This window comes from Vicugna pacos, chromosome 9 (genome assembly GCF_048564905.1).
Source record: "Vicugna pacos chromosome 9, VicPac4, whole genome shotgun sequence".
NCBI lineage: Eukaryota > Metazoa > Chordata > Mammalia > Artiodactyla > Camelidae > Vicugna > Vicugna pacos.
Genome location: NC_132995.1, coordinates 22,882,274 through 22,903,831, shown reverse-complemented (window position 1 = coordinate 22,903,831; position 21,558 = coordinate 22,882,274). Strand labels below are relative to the sequence as shown.

At 41.2% G+C, this 21,558-nt stretch overlaps 1 protein-coding gene across 1 annotated transcript in view; it reads right to left on the bottom strand.

Moving 5' to 3' along the window:
- Positions 1-2,367: 2,367 nt before the first annotated feature.
- LOC140698397 (uncharacterized) overlaps positions 2,368-21,558 on the bottom strand; it is a 39,828-nt gene continuing 20,637 nt past the window's right edge. Inside the window, exons 5-13 of the mRNA XM_072968736.1 lie at positions 17,115-17,141; positions 15,246-15,304; positions 14,896-15,027; positions 14,236-14,359; positions 9,605-9,664; positions 9,349-9,506; positions 8,950-9,070; positions 3,737-3,846; positions 2,368-2,395 (exon numbers count right to left, since the gene is read on the bottom strand). Of these exons, the coding sequence (XP_072824837.1) occupies positions 14,953-15,027; positions 15,246-15,304; positions 17,115-17,141 (161 nt within the window). The 3' untranslated portion in view covers positions 2,368-2,395; positions 3,737-3,846; positions 8,950-9,070; ... (2 more) ...; positions 14,236-14,359; positions 14,896-14,952. The remainder of the gene's footprint in view (positions 2,396-3,736; positions 3,847-8,949; positions 9,071-9,348; positions 9,507-9,604; positions 9,665-14,235; positions 14,360-14,895; positions 15,028-15,245; positions 15,305-17,114; positions 17,142-21,558) is intronic.

Sequence of the window (21,558 nt, the reverse complement as noted above, 5' to 3'; positions counted from 1 at the left end):
CCACTGTATGACTTCCGGCTCCCGGAAACATCAGTGCTCATGCTGGTCTTGCCTGTGCATCCGGCCCGCTGCTCAGAGGCTCTTCCTCCCCTGCAGGAGTACGTTTCCACTCTCCGCAGGGACACCTCCTCAGGGGAGCCCTCTTCTCGCTCTCAGCACGGCAGGGCCACATCCCAAGCTGCCCCATTAGGACAGTGTGCGCCCAGGTCTGTTAATCAGACCAGCAGCATCAGAGCTAGGGATTATGCCCGGGCTACCCTGCAAAACTACTGCCCGCCACACAGCCCCCAGCCAGCAGGTCACCTGGAAGTCACAGCAAGTGCCCCACCCAATCCAGAAGCCTCTTCATTTGCCAGCATCGCTGATGACTGGTTTCCAAACTTTGGTCAGTTTCGCACAAAACAGCACCTTCAACTGTGAAGCAGAGGGTTTCGCTTCTGCTTCCCATCCTTACTGGTAATGTCAAGGAAAACAAAGAGGCCTTTTCTCAACACTTTTATAATGACACCCTCCCACCCACAATACTCATATGCTCAAGAGCTTTGGATCCACGTGATTTTCTTTCCCTTATGATAAGCGGCTCAAAACACTGCGGGATTCCTTCTATTTAGAGGGTATTTGTACTCAGTTTATCGGCTTTAATCTGTTTTTGTCTCTCTTCAATATCCCTAGCAGTTGCCACCTCTTACTCCCTTCAGCAGCCTCCCTCCCAACATCTACTCTAGGAAATCAGCTGTGATGAGGGGCCCTGGGGCAGTCACAGACGATGCAACTAAGGCAAAGACAGGGTCCATAATTTGCCCGAGAAGATCAGCTTCAACCCCCAACAATGTGTGTCACGTCCCTGTGTTTAACTCTTATGCTAAGCAAGATAACTTTTTGTAGATTATGGTTATAAACAGATGAGGTATAAAAATACATACAAGGACACACATCTACTCTAAGATGCTCACTAACTCCACTATTTTGTTTCTACTTATTTCTATTAAAAAATATTAAGAACCTCTGCAGTCAGTATAGCAAAATGTTACTGGGCTTTAAATCCAGAATATAGAGGTGTTAAATGTGTCATTACTCATACTTATTTGTATGTTCACAATACAAAATTATTTGAAAGTCCCTCTCACCTCCCTCTACTCACTACTGGCTCTCACCTGAGCTCCCAGACCACACATCTAACAACCTTTCACTTTACCCACAGCTGAACTCATCAGTTTTCCGCAGAACTCCCTCTGCAGCTTTCCCTCCTCAGAGCACAGAAGGACCATCATTTACCTCATTAATCCACCCAGAAACCTGGGCCTTACTCCATCCTGCATTCACAGCCAGCCTTCATCCTTTCCTTTTTACCATCTAAACATGCCTTCAATATGTTCGCTTTTAAACACTGACCGTCCCACCGCTCAAGTGGAAGCCACCAACACTGCCCACCTGGACTCACGAGTCTCCTAAGTGGCCCCACAGCCGCTCTCCCCTACTTGAGACAAATGGGACTGTGCCACTCCCGCGCTTTTTGGACTCTTTTAAGACCCACTCTTCTTAGAAGAAACTCCAAGTTCTTCACCAGGTGAAAGTCTTTGCCATGAAATTGTCACCTCAGGGAGGGCAGGACCCGCCCTCTCCCCTCGGCCCCGCCCTCTGGCAGAGCATCAGCTTGGGAGGACCTGCTGAGCTACACCAACCTGTATTCTAAACCTGGTCTGAGTTCTTAGCAAACTGCTTCACTTATCCATACAATTCCAAGGTAAATTAGAAAGATTTTAGATGTTGAGCTAGACTATTGATTTTGGGATTTTGCACTAGCAACCTGCAAGGACATGTTCTAAAGATTCTGTCTTCTTAAAACCACACCCAGGTTAAAGGAGTATTTGTGGAATGTCTTCGGAGGAAAAGGGACTGTACTTTTACAGGCTTTATGTTTTATAACATGAACAACCCGGACAGGGTCACAAATGGAACCGCCTCACAAGTGACAGAAGACAGGTGAGAGGCACAAAGCAACGGGTTGCAAAGATGGTAAGAGTAAACATGATTCTCCAACCCCCCCAAAAAATTTTTGAAACAACCAAAAATTCTGAATTTTAAAAGTAAAAGAGTATCATATAGAGAAATGAAATAAATAATGCTCTTCATCAGGGTTTCAAGATCTCACTCCAGAGTTTTTAGCAGGCCATACTGAATCCTAGCACAGAAAAATCAAATGGACTTGTAGTGAGAAAGTTCCAGGAAAACTGCAGTAATTCCTCCACTTGTGTAAGGACATACACTCACCTGCTGAAGGTGAATGTAAACCGCATTCTGGATAAATTCGAAAGCTTCCAGGCTCCGCTTCTGGATGCCAAGGACATGGACAGCTTGGAAGCATGCTTCTAACTCAGTCACCGGCATTTTTACACTGCAGGGGAAACGGAGGCACCCAGTCAAGAGCAGAGATATTCCTGTCGTGTCTCACAGGCCGTGCCTCGGGGATTCAGTGCCCTGCAGCAGCCCGGCCCCAGGCAAGGACCAGCAGCGTTTTCCACCCAAGCAGGAGGGGCACTGTGCTTGAGAAAGCCCATCTCCGATGGGGGCAAGAGGGGCTGGTGGGGTTCAGTGAACCTATAAATGCCCACAGAAATATGCCTGCATTCATTCAAGTGATGCAAACAACTGTAGCAGGCTATTTAACAAAATTTCAATTGTCAGTGGAAATTTTGCCATTCCTTTCCGCTTGTCCCCTGCACTCTGAGACAGGCTTAGGCTCTCTTACACCTGCAGCTCTGTGCAATAGTTGTGAAGTCATTTTACTTTACAGATACCACGGTTCTGCCCAGGGTGATATCCAGCCCAGAGAGGTGGCCCAGGCCAATTTAAAGCTATGTGGCTTGTGTGCAGGGACAATTACAGGAGCTGGTTCCGGAGCCAGGCCCCTCCCCACCTCTGCTCCCCTCTCTCCCGAGGCCCCGCTGCCAAGCACTCAGGCTCCGTGATCTTAAGTCCTACTCTTCTACTCTACTCCAAACCCTTTTCCTTTTCTTTTTTTTCCCTAATTATTCCCAGCTGGAGTGATTTTTCAATCTCAATATCTGAAAAAATTCCTGCAGCCGAAAAAGAGGTCTCCAGAGGTCAATGCCCATATGCTGGTTCCTGAAGAGAGCCCCTGGCTACGGGGACCCTCACCAACACTCACGGGGCATCAGAGATGTTGCAGGGTCGGCCACCCCCTACAAGAGTTTGCTGTCACCCCAATGCCTGCACAGCATCCCTGCTCACAAAATATAGTTGGTACACTTATCGGTTATTAAGAAGCAAAAATACAAAATTGCTCATATTTCTTACTAATATTATCTATGAAGCTGGAAACGGAATTGTAATAAAATGTAACAGTTTTTATCCTATGTTAAATCTGTTCCTTTGAGTTTAAACCTGTGCCCTGTTTCCTAGGCTCAGACTTGGTAGCTCTGCACCATTTGAAAAAGAAAGTTGCCTTTAGCCTGAAATCTGCAGGAAAGCCTATTCTCCTGGCTCTGATCTTTAAAAATGTTAGCTCATCTGCACTTCTGTAGAGATGGCAAGTTGCATAATAGAGAATAGCCTTTGTTTTTTTGGAGGTTTTACAGGGGTACCATGATTTGATCCACATGGACAGCTGCAAGAACAGCGGATTCAAAGGACAAACAATTCATAAAGCAAGAAGTATGCAACAACCAACCACAACCCCCCCCCTTTTTAGTATAAAAGGAGACTGAATTCTTACTTGGGGAAGATAGTTCTCCAGGACATCAGTCTGCCGTCTTCTGGGTCTGCCAGCATTGCAAGTGAAGTCACTATTCCTTGCTCCAACACCTCATCTCCCGGTTTATTGGCCTGTCATGCGGCGAGCAGAACGAGTTTGGACTCGGTAACAAAATGACTGCATTGGAGGTAGTATGTCTCCAATGTTTCCTCGTTTCCAATATGTAACATGCACATCATTTATGATCTAGTGCAAATAATTCATCAAAGACAACCACAAAAAGAAACTATACTCACCTAGCTATCAACACTGAAGTCACAACCTGTCAATTTTATATGATGTTGAACAACACAATAGAAAAACCTAACATAGGGAGTTGATTCCACGGAAATAAAATTATTTCTACTCCTTCAATACTTTTTCTTTTCTTTTCTATTTTATTTTGTTTTGCTTATTGAAAGGAAAATAAAAGTCAAGTCATTTTATTTCACGTATTTTTGTTATAGCTACATTCTTTAAATACTACAAAGAGATTTAAACTGCAAAAAAAATTGTTCATATATTAGTATAAAGATATATACACAATCAATGGGGATTAGGAAAGGAATGGACATTTACTAAAAATCCACTGCAATCTTGTCTTTTACAAGCATATCCTGGAATATAAGCTGTATGATCCAGGGGGCCCCATCCCCATTCTCACTGTTGAGTCCCTTAGCAATCAACTACTAAGGCACCAGCATAGAACCATGTGATCAGTATTTTAGGAATAAATTAGGGAATTAGCACATTCAATTCTAAAACAAAAACCCTAAAATAAATACTGAACTTATTTACAGATAAAGAAAATTGGAACCAAAAAAGTAGTTATTTCCCCAAGGTCACAAAGCTAATAACTGGTAAAGACAAGATTTGAACTCATCTGCCTGATTCTAAAAACTAAGGTGGAAATCCCATTCGACTGGGGAGGGTCCAGCAGCAGAGCCTATCACCCTATCTTTGTTCAGATCTAGCCTTAGACAGCCTGAGACAGCACCCCATTCCTATGGAACTCGAGGGCAAATGATAACAATAAGGATTTTATATCCAGTGGTTTGTTAGGTCTCATTTATATAAAGTGTCAGCAGGTCAGCAGAAAAACTCTGGAAAATATGAGTGGGTCCAGAGCTTTCTGCTGATTAGTAACTCAGTCTCTCAGGACATAGTGACCTTCCCATGAGAGGCCTCATGGACATAAACTAAAGGCAGCTGAGCAATGAAAACTAACAAGAACCTGGAACTCAAGCAAGAAGGTTCCCTGCCATCCCCTACCCAGTTGCCTCTTCACCCGCATGGACACGATGGCAGGAGACCCAGATTCTTGTCCAAGTTACATCATCATGGATTCTCATCCATAATAATGTATGACTCTATGCCGCCTTATGTCCATTAAAACTCAAATATGATAACACCAATATCTCAGCAGAATATCTATGTCTCCACTTCCTGTCTTCTAATAGGAGAATATTTTTATGGACAAAAAGCAGAAATCCAATTTAAAAAACCATGCACGAAGCCAGGTGAAATTCTGCTTAAGAGACTGCTCTCACGCTGAGTAAATGAAAACTCAGAAAAAGTGGCCCTTCTCCCTCAGTAAATGGGAGGTAGCCTGATGTGTGTGTGTGTGTGTGTGTGCACGTGTGTGTGTGTGTAAATCAAATACAATGAATTCTGGGATGTGTACAGTTTTTTTAAGTCACTGTCATTTCATGGGAATGAGCCAACATTTAAATAATTTGAATCTAGTGTTCTGAGAGAGTCTCGGGCTCTTGGTGGAGGAGGTGAAAGGGGAGAGTGAAGGAGGAAAGAGGTACATGAAGCAAAGAAGTAAGAATACTGCCAGGGAAAGGCAAGACGTTAGTTTTGTTCTTCCTTGCACCACATACAAATTAGGGACTCGCTTTCTGCTGATGACTTATCGAGCACTGAGTTGCAGGAGAAGAGGGGACAGCTCATTGCTCACTGAGCTTGTGACTGTACGTGGCATCTTATAGACACAAATCATTTACCCTGATCAAACACTCTAGCAGCAGGCTGTAATTCTTCTGTTTTGAGAGACAACAAAGCAGGAGTTCAAACAGGATGCATAACTTGACAAAAGTCAGAGGTCCAGTAAGCTAAAGAGGATTAATTCAAACTCAGATCTGAATGCAGAGTCTGATCTTCCCACTCCCAGGACTGGAAAATCCTTAACACAGGCTCCCCAGCTCCCCTGCATTGTTCCTGGCACCAAGCATTTGCCATGGCAATGGTCAGCATTTCTCACAGACACAGCGCTCTGTGCAGCAAATGACCTTGATCAGACCTTGATCATCTACCTGCCACGCCCACCAGGCTTCACCATACAGGCAGGAAAGCTGGCTTTCAAGTGCATACAAAGCCATTCCTTGTCTAACCTGGGCTCTTCTGTGGTTTCTCCAGCCTAAAGGCAGCCATGAAACTGCTCACAGTTTGTACATGAGCCACACTACCTCTCTCCATCTGTCTCCCCACCTATACTACTTAGCTATGAACATTTTGAGAATCTTCGACACAAATTTTTAAAAACAAAAAAGAAAGGATTCTGGAACAACTACTTAATACTTACAATTTTAAATGACAAATTACAAAGTGAGTATTTACAAACCGAATCTTCCTTTCTAAATTTCAGTTTTAAGCGTTTAAAAATATAATAGCAAAAAATTTTCACTTACAAAATTGACAAAAACATAAACTATAATCTGGAATAAGTTAAAAAATAATGCCCATGTTCTAAATGGAGAAACTTCAGGGCTGTACTGAGGGGTAAAGTAAGAGGTGAGAATGTAGAGACATCAACAAATTGCATGGAGGAAAGCAGTTTTGTAAAGATGTAAGTTCTCATCAGAATAATTCAAAACTTACTGAAAACTCCCATGACAACTCCAATCTGATTTTTTTTTAACTTGAACAAAATATTTTGGAATTCTTCAGGAATAATAAAATCATAATACTAGACAAGAAAATTTGGGATGGAAGAAAAGAATGAAAAAAAATTCAGACTGCCAATTGTTAAATAAATTTTTACAATATGTAAGTTATGGTGCTGGAGTAAGAAAGGCAGATTGACAGAAGGGAACCATGAGCTCAAAAAGAGACTCTAGTGTACATAAGTATTTTGTAAAGGTGGGATTTCAAATCAAAGAGAAAAGTATGACTTCAGTAATTGTCCTGAGACAATCAGACAATCACCTAGAAAGAATAAATACTATTCCTCTCATAAGGACCACAAGATAATTTACAGACAGTGATGTAAATATAAAAAAGTACTAATAACAGCAAATACAACACTTTGTTCTTATTAACTCAACTTACCCTTACATTAACAAGTACTATTATCATCTCCATCTTAGAGATTAAAAAAAACCTACAGAGGAGATTTATTCCAGTATAAGAAATTATTTTTAAGAATAATTTCAGAGATAAAATACATAAGGAATACATTTATTATCATAAGAATATTTTGAGACACTACCAAAATTAAAATCCTCCTAAACAAAATGAAAGGCAAGAAATGACAAGAAAAAGCTCTGTGATACATGTTGTTGAAGACAAAAAGTTAATGTTCATAACATACAAAGAGCTGTCACAAAGCAACAAGAAGCTCCCCCACTTAAATGTGTGCAAAGGATAAAAGGAATCATTCATTTTAAAAAAGTCAAATGGCTAATGAGTGAAAAATGCTCAATACCTCACTGGTCATCAAATGCAAACTAAAACAATGAAAAAGCACTTTTGCTCATCATATTGGCAAATATTTTTAAAAGATATTCTATCTAGTGTCCATCTGTGGGAGAAGAAACCATGAGCGACATTTTCAGAGGACGACATGTCAATGGATATGTAAACTCTGAAAAACGTACGTACACACTGACTCAACACCACTTCTACGAATCGTTTCCTCTAGGAAAAAACAAATTTAGTCCAAAAAGATGTACCCATCAGGGCATTTACACAGCACTGTTTACAATGGTGGGAAGAAAAACTGAAGTGAAATCATATCCAGCAATAGAGAATTGGTTACATAAGTAATTGTGCATCTTTTCATTCCCCTATGGAAGGAATTTCTAGAGTTACTTGAATGGAGTCTGTGATGAATGTAAATGTCACATCCAGGGACTAAATTTCCAGAAGCCTTAACTAAAGGAATACTCATAAAAGATCACAGGAATGTCTGTACAAGAAGGATGCCAGTCAAATATCCTTTCTGACAGTGGAAAATGGAGAAAACTTAACTGTCCACCATCAAGACAATGATGCGTTAAATCACGACGAGCTGCGAGCAATGAGGGAGCCGGCGTTTTGCCGTGGTCCAGGGCCTTGTCCACAGCATTCTCTCACCAAAGGTGTGCGTGGGAAAGAGACCACACCCGCAAATCAGGAGACCCCTCCACTCTATCTGAAAGGACCTTGTGAGTCTGGAGTGGGAGGACGTCTATGATATACACCTGAGTGATTAAAGCGAGCTGCAGAAAAACATATAGTATGGTCTCATTTTTAAATAAAGCATATATACACACACGTATACATGGAATTCTCATATGTGTGTATATATGTATGTCATAGGCATAAAGGTCATGAAACATATATATCAAATTTTCAACAGTTTTTACTCTTCGGAAATAAGGGGAAGGGAGGTAGGGCCTTCCTCTACCACCACAGTTCTCTTTTCAGTATTTCAGTTAAGTATACTTGGAATTTAAAAGTTTATTTAAGTCCGAAGTAAAATGGACAATGCCTCCACAAGACAGAATGCTATACTGGTCATCAAAAATCATGCCAGAGGAGATAGAATATTGTAGAAAAACATATAAAAAGCCGAATGGAAAATGGAGGTGTCCACACAGTAAACAGTCACAGAGTGCTCTCTGGTTTTTTATGACAGAGGTGATCCACACTGATGAAAATATACGTTAACGTGTTAATTATTATCTTTGAATAGCAGGACAAGGATAGCCTTTTTTGCCCCCTTTTTCAGAGTTATTATTTTAAATGCACATTCTTTTTCATCTGAAAAAAAGCATTTTTAGGTGTGTAGTACTATGCATTGGAGAATAATACAAGAATACTTAGAGAAACAAGTAACTAGGAGACAAAGCAGCAGCATCACACAATGTAGGACGGGCGATCCTGATTAACACCACGAAGTTACATAAGGACCCACAAAGTGAGAGCACCTGCTGTAACAGGGCGTGGCCCCCTTCTATTTGTCAGCAGTGTCTTCAGGGCTGAGGCAGTTCTGAGCACGGCCAGTGTCAGTGCTGGTGTCTTGATTGATGCTACTGGGGGTGAGGGCACCTGCAAGCCGAGAGGAAGAACAGAAATCATCCTCTGCCTTTTCTGTCTTGTTTCTTTGTTACTTTAAAAGAGAGCCATATATAAGATAAACCGTGTATCTCCCCAAATGAAATTTCAGTAATGAAACCGTTTTTAAAGACTTCACAGCTTATATTCTGCCTATAACTGTCTTTTCAACAAAGATCTTATTTATTAAATGTTAATTAACTCAGTTAATTAACTCCCTGTTGAAACATTCTAGTAAAGAACATGAAATGCAGTATGTAAAAGAACCACACCTGCAGTGACTAGCTCAGCTGTCTTGACGGCAGTGCAGTCAGCCCCCACCATCCCGTGGCCCTGAGCTCCTGATGCTGGTAAGAGATTACGCTGCCGCCTCAGATGGAGAGAAACGGTGAAAGCATTTCTTGAACCCTACAGCACTGACAAAACATAACTGACAAATCCCAGGCCCCTTTGAGGCTCTCATTTTCTGTTTCTGGCCAACCCCCATCAATGAGCAGAACCACCCAATCCCCGAGCCATGGGACTCACGTGGGAAGCAGTTTTGGAGAAATTTCCAGGTATAGAATGTAACCAACTATACATAGAACTCTGAAAAAAGAAAAGATGCCATACTCTGATTTTGGAAGACACTCAAAATATTCTCCTAAGCCTTAGTAGCTGGAAAGGCTGGGCTTCTCCTAAGTCACTTATTTATTTCACAGCCAGTAAGCATCTCCCTCAAATCCTGCTTCCCTGTGTCTGCTGGGAGCTTGAAGCACACTGCTGCTGTCGATCTTATAAGTCACATGGCAGAGGCATGTGTCTCACGCCTGCAACCCTCACACAGGCTCGCCTCCTAGCCTCACTGTCTGAACTGGGCCCCATTTTCTCACCTGTTTCTTTGGTATCTGTTCTTCTGTAAGCTACCTGAAATGCGTTTTGGAACATGTCAGAAGAAGCAGTGGGTTGAGAAATGGACAGATTGAGAGGTGAGAGATGGGCAGACAGAGAGAGAGACTCCAAGAAAAGGGGAACAAATAAAATTTCCTATGCAAAACCCTCTTCTAATCAGGGAAGGAAACCACCACGGAAAAGTGTGAAGAGGCAGGTAGCTTAGGACTGTTTCCTGGATTCCATGAAAAGTAACACCAAGAGATGAGAGGGTAGAACTTTAAATAGTAAAAGAAAAAAAGCACGCATGCTTGAAAAATATATCTACAATATGTACTTTCTAAAGAATAGACTGAAATCAGCAGGACCCAATAACACTATACTTGGGTATTTACAGAAGTGAGAATCCCATCTCCAAACCACAAGGCATCCCTTCAGAGCACTGACAGTCTACATGGGGCGGTCATAAAGCCATCACCGCAAAAGCTATGCTACCCTGCACTTACGAGGAATGAGCAGCTGTGCTCAGGCTGCCCACGCGCGTCATTTACACCCCACAGCACCTCTACGGGGGGGACGCCTAGCGAGCCCCGTCTCTGCAGGACAGAAAACCAGTTCTGGAGAGGCTAAGCCAACTTACCAGTTCTCCATCTCACAGGACTGGTCTCTCCAGAGCAGGACACGAACTCGGACCCACGATTGTAACCATGGTACTACAGTGCTTTGTGTGCTGTTTGTGTGTATAATACATTTGTTTCTATCATGAAAGGTTATTTAATAAATGATCGGTTGTCTTGTCTATCTCATTAGCTCACAATCAATCTTTATACTGTTGAATTGTACTCTTTTCCCCTGAAGAAAGGAACAGAAACAGCGGGGGTCAGAAAGAGGTGGGGCTCCATTCTTTATCTGGGATCTCATCTCATTGAAGTCCCCAAACAGGGAAAAGGAGCAAATGTTCTCTTTATCTTTTAAAGAGAGGGCTCCAGTGATTGTGACTTATTCAATTACAAAATCAAGGCTGGGGAAAGGGCACATGCAGCAACTAGAGCAGTATCAGCTGTAGGAAGGTCAAAAGTGCTCATGGGAGGGCTCAGGGGGCAGCCTCATTTAATTTCAATCAATAAAACTATAACAAACTCTAAAAATACTGGCCTACAATGGATTAGCTCTTTCTTGACATCTAGCAAGTTTCCACAGCCCACATGTAACATTATCGGGAACCAGTGAAAGGAAGAGTCCACAGACAAGGAAAATCAATGCCACAGGCAGGCTGAAACCCAGGCTGGAGTTTAGGAAGAGAAAGGGCATAGTTAAGAACTGGGGAAAGGCTGGGGAAAAAAATCATCACAAGGACTCTCAAGCATCATCCAACAATCATATAATCATTCATTCAAGAGAGAGTTACTGAGGTCGTATTCTGTGCAAGATTGTACAGCGGGTGAAGCAAGAGCGCAGCGTCCATGGTGGCAGCAAGTTGCGGGGCTCAAATACACTTCTGATCCCAGTACCTTGCACACTTGTCCTCAATATAAAGGCAAAGATAATTAAAGTAAAATAATACTCTGTAAACTCAAAGCATTGTTGAAAAAAAAAGTTAAAGAAGACCTAAATACCAGGACAGACACTCCACACACATTCCCCTATCAAAAGAAAGTGCTCTTGGAATGGCAGTGCTCCCCAGAGCGATCCGTATATTCAACGTGGTCTCGATCACAATCCCAGCGGGCTCCTCTGCAGAAACTGACTATCTGCTGCTACAATTCATATGGGAATTCGAGGATCTCAGTAACCTATACGTACTTGAAAAAGAAAAATTTGAGAGGACTTATAATTCTCAATTTCAAACCTTACAACTGTATCTCCAGGTGAGATTAGAGGCCATTGTGAAGTTATTACTGTGTTAATCCTTATTTACTAAATTCTCTACAATGAATATTACTGTTACAATAAGAAAAATAAAAAGTAAGTTATCCTTTAAAACATGCACACCAATTCATTCATTGGGAAAAATTATTCTATCAATTAAGAGATAAATATCTATTGAAAAAGGACAACTTAAAAACAAGAGTGCATTTGCATTTTTCATAAATTGAAAACTGAAAAGCACAAAGACGTCAAGTTTCTAGGGAGACCAATGCAACATATTAATAGTTATTTTCAGAAATTCTAATTTAACAATGAAAACTCTGGAAAGGGAAAATCGTGACTGAGAGCCAACTGCAAACACATGGAGAGCAAAGGCCTAGAAATCACAGTTCCTTTAACTCTGCTCCTAACACAATAGGAGAGGAAATTCCTCACTGAGGGGACAGTGGAATCCCATGCATAAGACAGGATACACAGTACAAACTGCACTAGAATTGGGGGTGATTTTTTTAGAAGAATTCTAAAGTTACAAAATTGCTGAAAAACTATTAAAACACTGACAGAAAGATTAAAACACACAGTCATATATATTATATAGAAACATATGTAGTCTGCTCCCATGTTGCATAGAAATACAAATATATTTGTTCATTTATGGGCACTTATGACTTTATCCCTGGTAGAATATTTCAACTAAAACAAATAATCAATATAACACTCCTTTGTCAAATCTACTTGATAAGTTACTCTGCTATGTAAACATAATGTGTCTAAGATAGATCTAAAATTAGTGAAAAAGAGCTTTGTATGGCTTCTTGAACTATTCTCAAAATTCAAAGCTTAATTTTAAAACAGATCTGAACAGTAATTCTATATTACCTTTTCCGTCGTGAAATGAACAACACAGTCTGTTGTCAAAATTCTGTCCTTACAATGATTCACGAGCACCGTATCCTCACAAAACTGCTGGACAGCAAGGCACTATCCAGACACTGTGACCCAACAAATGAAACACAATGAAGACAGTGACCCTATTTTGGAGGGCTTATAGTCTGTGTCAACACCAGGGTTTTATTTGATTGGTTTGATTGGTTGGCAAAATAAAATCAATCAAGTACTTTCTTCTTTGAGCATTCTATAAGTCATGACTCTGCTGTTAGTGTCATGAGCAGGAAAGACTTAAGCATGACTTGATTAGATCAACTAGCAACAATCATCACTGGAGAGTGAGTAATAAAGAAGTTAACTGATAGCAATGCTTCTCCCTACATGAGACCTAAAATAAATCGACACTGATATCCGAAAAGAAAATGAGAATTTGAGGTCCCCAATAAGAAAAAAATCTAACAAGAAATCAAAAAAGTAAAGATTTTTTCATTAACGTTTCCTGGAAAGATTGGAGCATGGTGGTGTTGAGCTCAGATGCTAGGGAAAAACATGAGGGTCTGAATTCCCACAGCACTGGGTAGCTTTGACACTAATATGTCAGTCAAATTCTCTGCATCTCAGTCTCCGATGCATAGACTGGGGACAACAACCGCACCCATCTCCTAGAACGGTCCTAAGAATTAAGTTATTTTATACATACAAGTTTTAATAAAATACATCAGATATTAAATATTACCCCAAAAGCACAAGGAAAAATGAAAACAGAGATAAATTGGAGTTCATTAAACTTTAAAACTTTGCTTCAAAAAACACCATCCAGAAAGTGAAAAAACAACACTCAGGAGAAAATTTTTTCAAATCATTTATCTGATAAGGAATTTGTGTATCAAAAAAAAAAATTCCACAGCTCAACAATAAAAAGGCAACTCAATTAAAAAATGAAAAAAGAATCTGAAAAGATATTTTTCAAGGAAAATATACAAATGGCCAATAAGCACAATGAAACGGTGTTCAATAACATTAGCTCTAAAGGAAATCAAGTCAAAACAACTAGGAGAAACCGCTTCACATTCACTACAATAGGTTAAAATCAAAAAAAGATTAACAAGCACTAATGAGGACACAGAGGAAGCGGAGCCCGCAGCCATTGCTGGTGAGGATGTAACACAGCGTGACCACTTTGGAAAACATCCTGGCACGTCCTCAGAGAGTTGAACATTTGGCTTCTGAATGATCCAGCAATTCTGCTTCCTGGGCACACAAGTAAGAGAACTGAAAACAAATGTTAACATAAAAACTCCTACAGGAATATTCACCATTACTTTTCGCCATTAATTTTCAGAGCCAAAAAACAGAAACAACCCAAATGTCTATCACGTGATGAATGGGTAAACAAAGGGGCCCAGCCATACAGTGAAATATTATTCAGCAATAGCAAAGCATAGAGTACTGACCCAGGCCACAACGTGGACAAACATTGAAAACGTTACTCAGTGTGAAAGAAGTCAGTCAAAATAGACGGTTCCACTTACATGAAGTGACTCAATTTGCATGAAATGTTCAGCACAGGCAAATCCACAGAGACAGAAGAGTGGCTCCCTGGGGCTTGGGGAGGATGGGGAAGTTGATAATGTCTGCTTATGCGTACTGGGTTTCCTGTTGGGGGGAAGAAAATATTCTAAGATTGACTGGGATGCACATTTCTGGGCATAGAGTAAAATCCGCTGTACATTTTAATGGGTGATTTGTATTAAAACTGTTAAGAACAAAAGTACCTCGGATTAGTACCTTCCATAGTAAATGCAAATTGCTAACATTTATTACAGGAAGAAGAAACTGCCCTCAGCATGAAAGCAGGAGATCAGCAAATATTAGTTAACCGAAATTGGACAAGAGCATTTCACTTGAAACTGTTGCTGAGTGTACAAGAAATATTCAGACATGACAAGGAAAATCAGTTTGACATCACGAAGAAGCATTCTGCTTCAAATGCAAATCAAGGATTCGGCGAGCCCAGCTGCTACAAATGACCAGAGAAGAAACCTGGTTCTTAAAACAAGCACCAGAGCCAACAAGGAAATGGTGGTGAGGAAAGCAGGCGGCCTAAAATCTGGAACAGTGTGCTACAAATAATTTCTCCACTGAAAATTCAAAAATAAAATGAAAGTGATGTAATGCTGTGTTGAACTCACGTGAATGGGCTTCCTGCAGTGCTTGACAGTTCTGTAACCCCGAATGACTCAGGAGAATCAGCATGGCTCCTGGGAGTCCCCAAGTAACTGCCCATCAGCACGCTGACCACCATCACATCTGCCAGGGTTGAACTGCAGAGAAGAGAGCAACCTCTGAAAGGCACAGGGAATGTTGACAAGGGAATAAAAGGCTGCGGTCAATCCTGGGACAGAGGCCCTGTGAGCAGAGGCCAGAAGGCTGCAGGTGAACTGGAGTGGCCCTGGGGCAGGAAGGGACCACAGGGGAGCATATCTCAATTATCTCCTCTCTCTCCCTCGGGTAGGAGGGATAAAGCCTGCATCCTTCTCACCTGGAACTGTGGGTTCTGGCTGGCGGAAGTCTTACCGACACGGAATGAATTTCTCAAGACTGCGGAAAAAGGAAAGAAAGCGAGAGGGATTAGGGAGCCAAATCCACGAGTCTCTCAAATGCTCCCATATTTATTGTGTATAATCAAAGTAAAAAGTCAATAACAGTTGTGAGATAGTAGGCAGGAACTTGGGGAAAGAAGGGATGAGACAGAGATTGTAGACTCCACCATGAGTACTAAGGCTTAGTTTACCTTTAGGGAAGTCATGGGCTGAGGGGAACAAGATACATTTTTTAGACATGTTCATTACAAAGCAGACCACCAGACCAGCCTGGTCCCTGTTTTGGGGATAATAGACTATCTAACACCACGCAGGCCTGGCGTTTATAGCTGAGGGCCTGGGTCATTGCTGTGCAATAAGCAGTGTGCTATCTATAACCTCAAATATGCAAGCAAGGCACTGTCTCTGCTTTTTATGGCAAGGAGACAGGAGTGAGGATGCACAGGTGTTTGCTTTAAAGCAGTTAATAAGCACATTTTTTCTTCTTAAAGTTGACAGGCGGCTGGGATGTGTTACAACTTGTTAACTCAATCATGGGCTCCCACATGGAACCATTATGGAGGACATCCTAGGATGAAAAATCCTGGCTCTGGATCTTTTCCTGCCAGCTTCGGCCACTCCAGCAGGGTCTAGACACATCCCTGAATAACGATCCCACAGAACCACCTAAACTCTTAACTCCTGGTGCTTGAAACTTAATTTTAGCTCTACACAACTTAATGTAGAAAAGTTTCAGAAATAAAAGATATTATATTCTTTTTATATCTCATCATAAGACTGATTTTTCTGATTGCTCTAAGCTGCTTCTACATGGTAAAGCACCTAATTCTGCAGGTGAATTCAGTACTTTCCTTTGGGCATAACTAGACAGTCTGGGCTGTCTGACTTCTATTAGTCAAATACCAATACACTTAATTGATTTCTTTGTTCATCAATTTCAGCCTGGAGGTGAGGGTCTATCACTATTTTCCTCAGCCCACCCTCTACTCTTTTCTCATCAGCATCTCAGGCCTCCTGAAAACAAAACAAAGCATTTGTTTCCCTTCATCTACACTTTCCACAAAGGCAACAGGAATCATCATGCCTAGAGAATGAATTCAACACAACTGTTAAAACAAAAATCTATAAACCTGAAGCAACTCCATCTCCGACTCATGATACACAATGACATGAGAGTAAGTGTGTCAGGTACAAAGCATGCGTGAGCCTGACCACCTCATTTCTATTCTTCAAAGGAAGGAAGGTTTTCGTATTTTTTATTATCATTCTTTGTCATTGTTTCTGATTAAGCCAAAAAATTTTTTATGAAATAATTAAGCACTGCAATAACAGATTTTCGCTGTATCAATTACAGAAGGAATTCAGAGGGGATAGGAAAACCCACCTCTGTAAAAAATGCAAAATTCCTTCCCCTGTTAAGAACACAAATACAAAATGCAACAGAGAATTCAAATTCTTGTGGAGAGGACAAAAGCCACAGAATCAAAGCAAAGTCATTATTATGACTCAATCCAAAATTCACTGGACAAACATGCTCAATGCATTCAAATAATTTTTAAGGCACACTGCAAACCATTCACTTAATTATCTACAGGCTAGAGGAAGAATTTCCCTCTATAACAGACAACATAAATCAATAGGTTGCCCCACCAAACAAGGAACAAACATCAGGTTTTTTGCAGTTCTGATAAATCAGCAAGTTTTAAAGATCAAAATCCAGAAATTTTAAACATTCATTCACACCAGAATGACTCAAGCACTTAAAAAAAATAAATAACCCAAAGAAACTAAACACATTGATCACGTACCTGGATCAATGAGAAATTCTTGTACAGCTGGAAAAAAAGAACAGTCTATAGACTTATACTTGAAAAATAAAACTACTTTTAAAGATAACTGCTAAAACACATTTCATCATTCATGTTGCCTTGAAAAATCTGAGGCACTTGTCTCTGATCAGAAAAGCAATTCTGAGTATTAGTATGTTACAATTCAGTGCCAGTTTGCTTTAGAAGAAAAAAGAAAAGCTACTGTTTCTCATCTTGCACAAAGTTTAAAGAACCTCCCTGCCTCTATCTCCTCCCATTTTCTAAGCTCATGCTCCCCAACCCTTCTGAAACAATTATGAGAACCTCTTATTCCCACCAATATGCCAAATCACAAAAGAGTATCAATTTATTTGTGTAAATATATACCTACACCTTGAACTGGAGGAGAAAGATTTCAGAAGGCTATATGGAACTTATTGCTACATTCCTGAAATCACACACATACACGTTCACAGAGACACAGACATATACAAACTGAATTACTGGGCACTTCACAAGCTAAGGACTTACAACTTCTAGAAGATAACTTTGTAGTTAGTTTAAAATACAAAACGGTCAGCTTTTGAAAGCCTTGAACATTGCAAAATCATCCAAATATCAATGAGATCCAATTAGCCTTCTCTGTAGAATGTAATTCCCCATGATGGCAAAGCAGACCCTAAGAAGTAGTGGATCCAAGACTCGTGTTTTTCACTAGCTATGATCGTTTTAAAACACGTAAACAGATTTAGAAAGGTATGTCCCTATGACATTTATTCTTATTGAGATGGCATATGTATTCAATTGTCTATGCAGAAAATAGGACCCATGATGGTGTTTAAGAAATATTTTGTGTATTGAAATATTTATTTTTAAGTGCAGACAAGGAGGGTGGGTATTACTCCATTGTAGAGCACCTGTTGTGCACGCACATGTTCCTGGCTTCAATCCCCTGTACCTTCATGAAAATAAATAAATACAAGTGCTTACTTAAAAATAAGAATAAATTTATATAAAAAAATAAATGCAGACTAAAAACCACTGCAATCTAGGAGCCACAATTATAATAAAAAACAAGTGTTTCTATCAAATATTGACTATACGCCAATCACAGAGACAACCACAAATCACACCTGACAACCATCACGTGTGATTCTCAGCAATCCTACTAAGTAGACACGGATGAGAAACCCGGCTCTGCGGATGAGGAGACGGAGCTCGGAGGAGCCGGGGACACTGACCGTCCTGCTCCCCGTGACACCGCGTCAGCCCAGGGCAAGCGCTGACAGAGCTGCACTGAGGGGACACCCAGCTGCATGGAACCATGGGGGATTGGGGAGTCCTAGAAAATACTCAAAAGTGTTCAATGAAAAACCGGCTCAAATATATTACTCTGTGCCCCATCCTCTAAACACAGAACATGTCTGGGACCTTTTTGATGCCTCCGTGTCCTTTCTGCCATCATCAGTTACGTGCCCTCTCAGCGCGACCAGTCATGAACTGGACCCCATACGAAGTGCACTCAGATGGAAGAGCTTTAAAAGCTGTTTTATGAAGTTTGTAAGACTGTCTATTCCTCACACAGGCGGTCATCCAGCACTACTCACCGGTGCGGATGTACCACCTGAAATCACACCTTTCTGCTTTTTAAAATCCCTTCATGTAATACAGACTTTTAAACAGCAAAGAAGCAGCTCAACCACAGACAGTGGACATCTTTTCACCAAACGGACTCAAACAGCCCATCGGACTACCTGGAAGCCCTTTTCTTCTATTAAACCCACTTCCAGGTACTTCATCTGATTGGTGGACTCGGCCTCTGAATGGCCTACTCAGAGAGATCCCATCCTCACATCCGGGGGTGGGAGAGGACCCTGCTGCTGGGAGAAATCAGTGAGGAAGGTGGACATCCTCCAGCCATTTCTGCACGGGTAGAAATGCCACATGCTCAGAAATTATACCCTCAGCACCCCTGGGCTCCCATGGACTGGTTTCACATTAAGCAAACTTATGACACACTGATGCAAAAAAACCAGAAATTTAATTTATTAATGTAACAGGAGATGTGAAACTACAAACCAGATTGAAATATCAGAGTTCAACCATGAGTACAGATTCTCCTCCACGGCCCAATCTCGGGCAGGCAGTCACATGGCAAGCGTGGACTGAAGCAGAGCAGGAAGGGTTTCTAGATTAACTCAATGGACTAAATTTCTGTTATAAGAACAGATCTACTGCCTGGAAAACAATTAATGCCAATCACAGGGCACACTCCATGGACAGTGGCTGAGACACGACAGTGAGCACCTGTATAACTCCACTTTCCCTATCCTTTCTGGTCTAACTGATGCAGAGGTACAGAGATCCAGGGATGCAGATACCTGTAAACACCCAAAGCCCATCCCTGGGAGCCTGGAAACCAGATAGCCAGGATTTAAATCCCAGCTCTGCCACTTACTAGCTCTGTTACCTTGGCCAAATTACTTACCCTCTGTGTGCCTCAATTTCCACACTGTAAACCTGGGATAACAATCAAATCTTTCTTACTCACTTGTTGTGAAAATTGGAGGATTCATTTCTGTAAAACTCTCAGAACAGAATGTAGCACATTTTTGGTGCCCAACAAATTTCAATTTAACAAGAAAGTGATTTACAAGTCTCCCATCTAATCATCTTCTGTGTTTCATGACTATTCTGAGTCCCAAAGGAAATCCTTATTTCCCCTCTTATAAACTCTTGAGGAGCACCCTTCTGTTTCAAGCCACCACCTGTTTAAACTGAGGGGGGATTCCCTCCTCCCCACTCCTCTGGTCCATGGGAGACTGCTTCTCCCTTCACACCCCTGACCACTGGCCCACGGCTAGCCCTCCTCACACTAACAGATTGAGGTGTGAGTCCGGGGAGACAAGCAGGGCATATGAAAGCTTTCCTTCCCCTCCAGTGTTGGCCACCCTTAGGAAGCACCCGGGATGCTCAGTTCCATGGCAAGACAGTCCTGTGCATTATGGGTCAGAATCTCTCAAGGGAATGCTCGCTGTGGCCCAGAGTTACCTGGGACTGCGTAAGTCTCTAATTCTGGGACATAGTGTCATGACACTCACTCTCCCACAGCCCTGAATTTCATGGAGAACGTGGCTTCATCAGTAATAAAGGAGACATTTATCGCCTGCCTGTTCTTCTTTGTCATCTCTCAGTTGGCTGCTGGACACAACATGTGTATAAGTATTGGGTCCCCTTAAGCCCCAACATATATGAAGTAACAAAAATTCTGTGGCTTAACATTGGTTCAGGGCGACTGTCTAACTGTCCTGACTCTGCTGATGCTAAATTATGTGTATAGGAACTATGGAACCTCCTCAAATATCTTTCATCATAAAACCAGCTTTTTTTATTTTCCTGTTTCTCAGTAATTGCCAAAGACTATCAAATGATGGCTTCACACCAAACAGCAGTTAAGATTATGAGCCCTCTTGTCATACACACTGTGCTAAACACTTTACATAATTTCTAATTCTCACAATTCTACAAAGCAGAAATGAGTGTCCCCATCTCACAGACGAGGGAAAAACTCAGAAAGAACTGACTCAGGATCACGTAGCTCAGTGGCAGCGCGTGCACGCAAACCCAAGTCAAAACACCACACCCCTTTGTATATGTACCAAATCTCCTACCACCCATTGACACACAGCGGTGGGGATAATACTTAGGGAACTCAGTACACTTTTCAGCTTTAAGGTGCTCCAGAGGCCGCTTCTAGCTCTTTTATAAAATCCCGGCTCACTGGTTTCTAACACTGCAAGAAAAGTCCGATGTTGCAACTGTTTGCACAGGAAGTCTGAAATGTTCACAGCGAGATGATAGAATAAAACTAAGACATAAGCAGAATAATATTTCCAGGTAGCCAGACATAATGGACATTGTGCTACCCTGAAGCACTAAGCAAAGGAATCAAAAAAAAAAAAAAAACAAAAAACGTTGTTTAAGACTTCCTTTACAAACAGGAAAGTTAAGACTGTAAGAAGGTGCAACAGCGCCACCTATGGCTTAAAAGGCCTTCCTGGTTGCCTGGAAAGGTGCAACACAAAAATTGCCTGTGGATCAGAAAAAAGAATCAGATAACTAAAAGCTTATGTAGCACATACTGCTCTCCTAGTCCTCATGTCTTGCACTGTAGCAAAAACCAACAGACCTGTACTAGGCCTATATTCATAAAAGTCATGTCTGTATTTTTCCAACAGGAGGTAATCTAAGTATCTTGCAAAATACTTCTCAAAGAGCCAGGAAATCATAGAAGTGTATTGAAATACAAAAACATTTATTTACATATTAAAACAGCATGAGCTTTTTTCTATTAAAAAAGCTGACATGTCAAATCAATGTTTTGATATTTTAAAACCTATTAAGAGTGCAGAAAAATAAATCAAAATTTTCTTTAATCACAAAA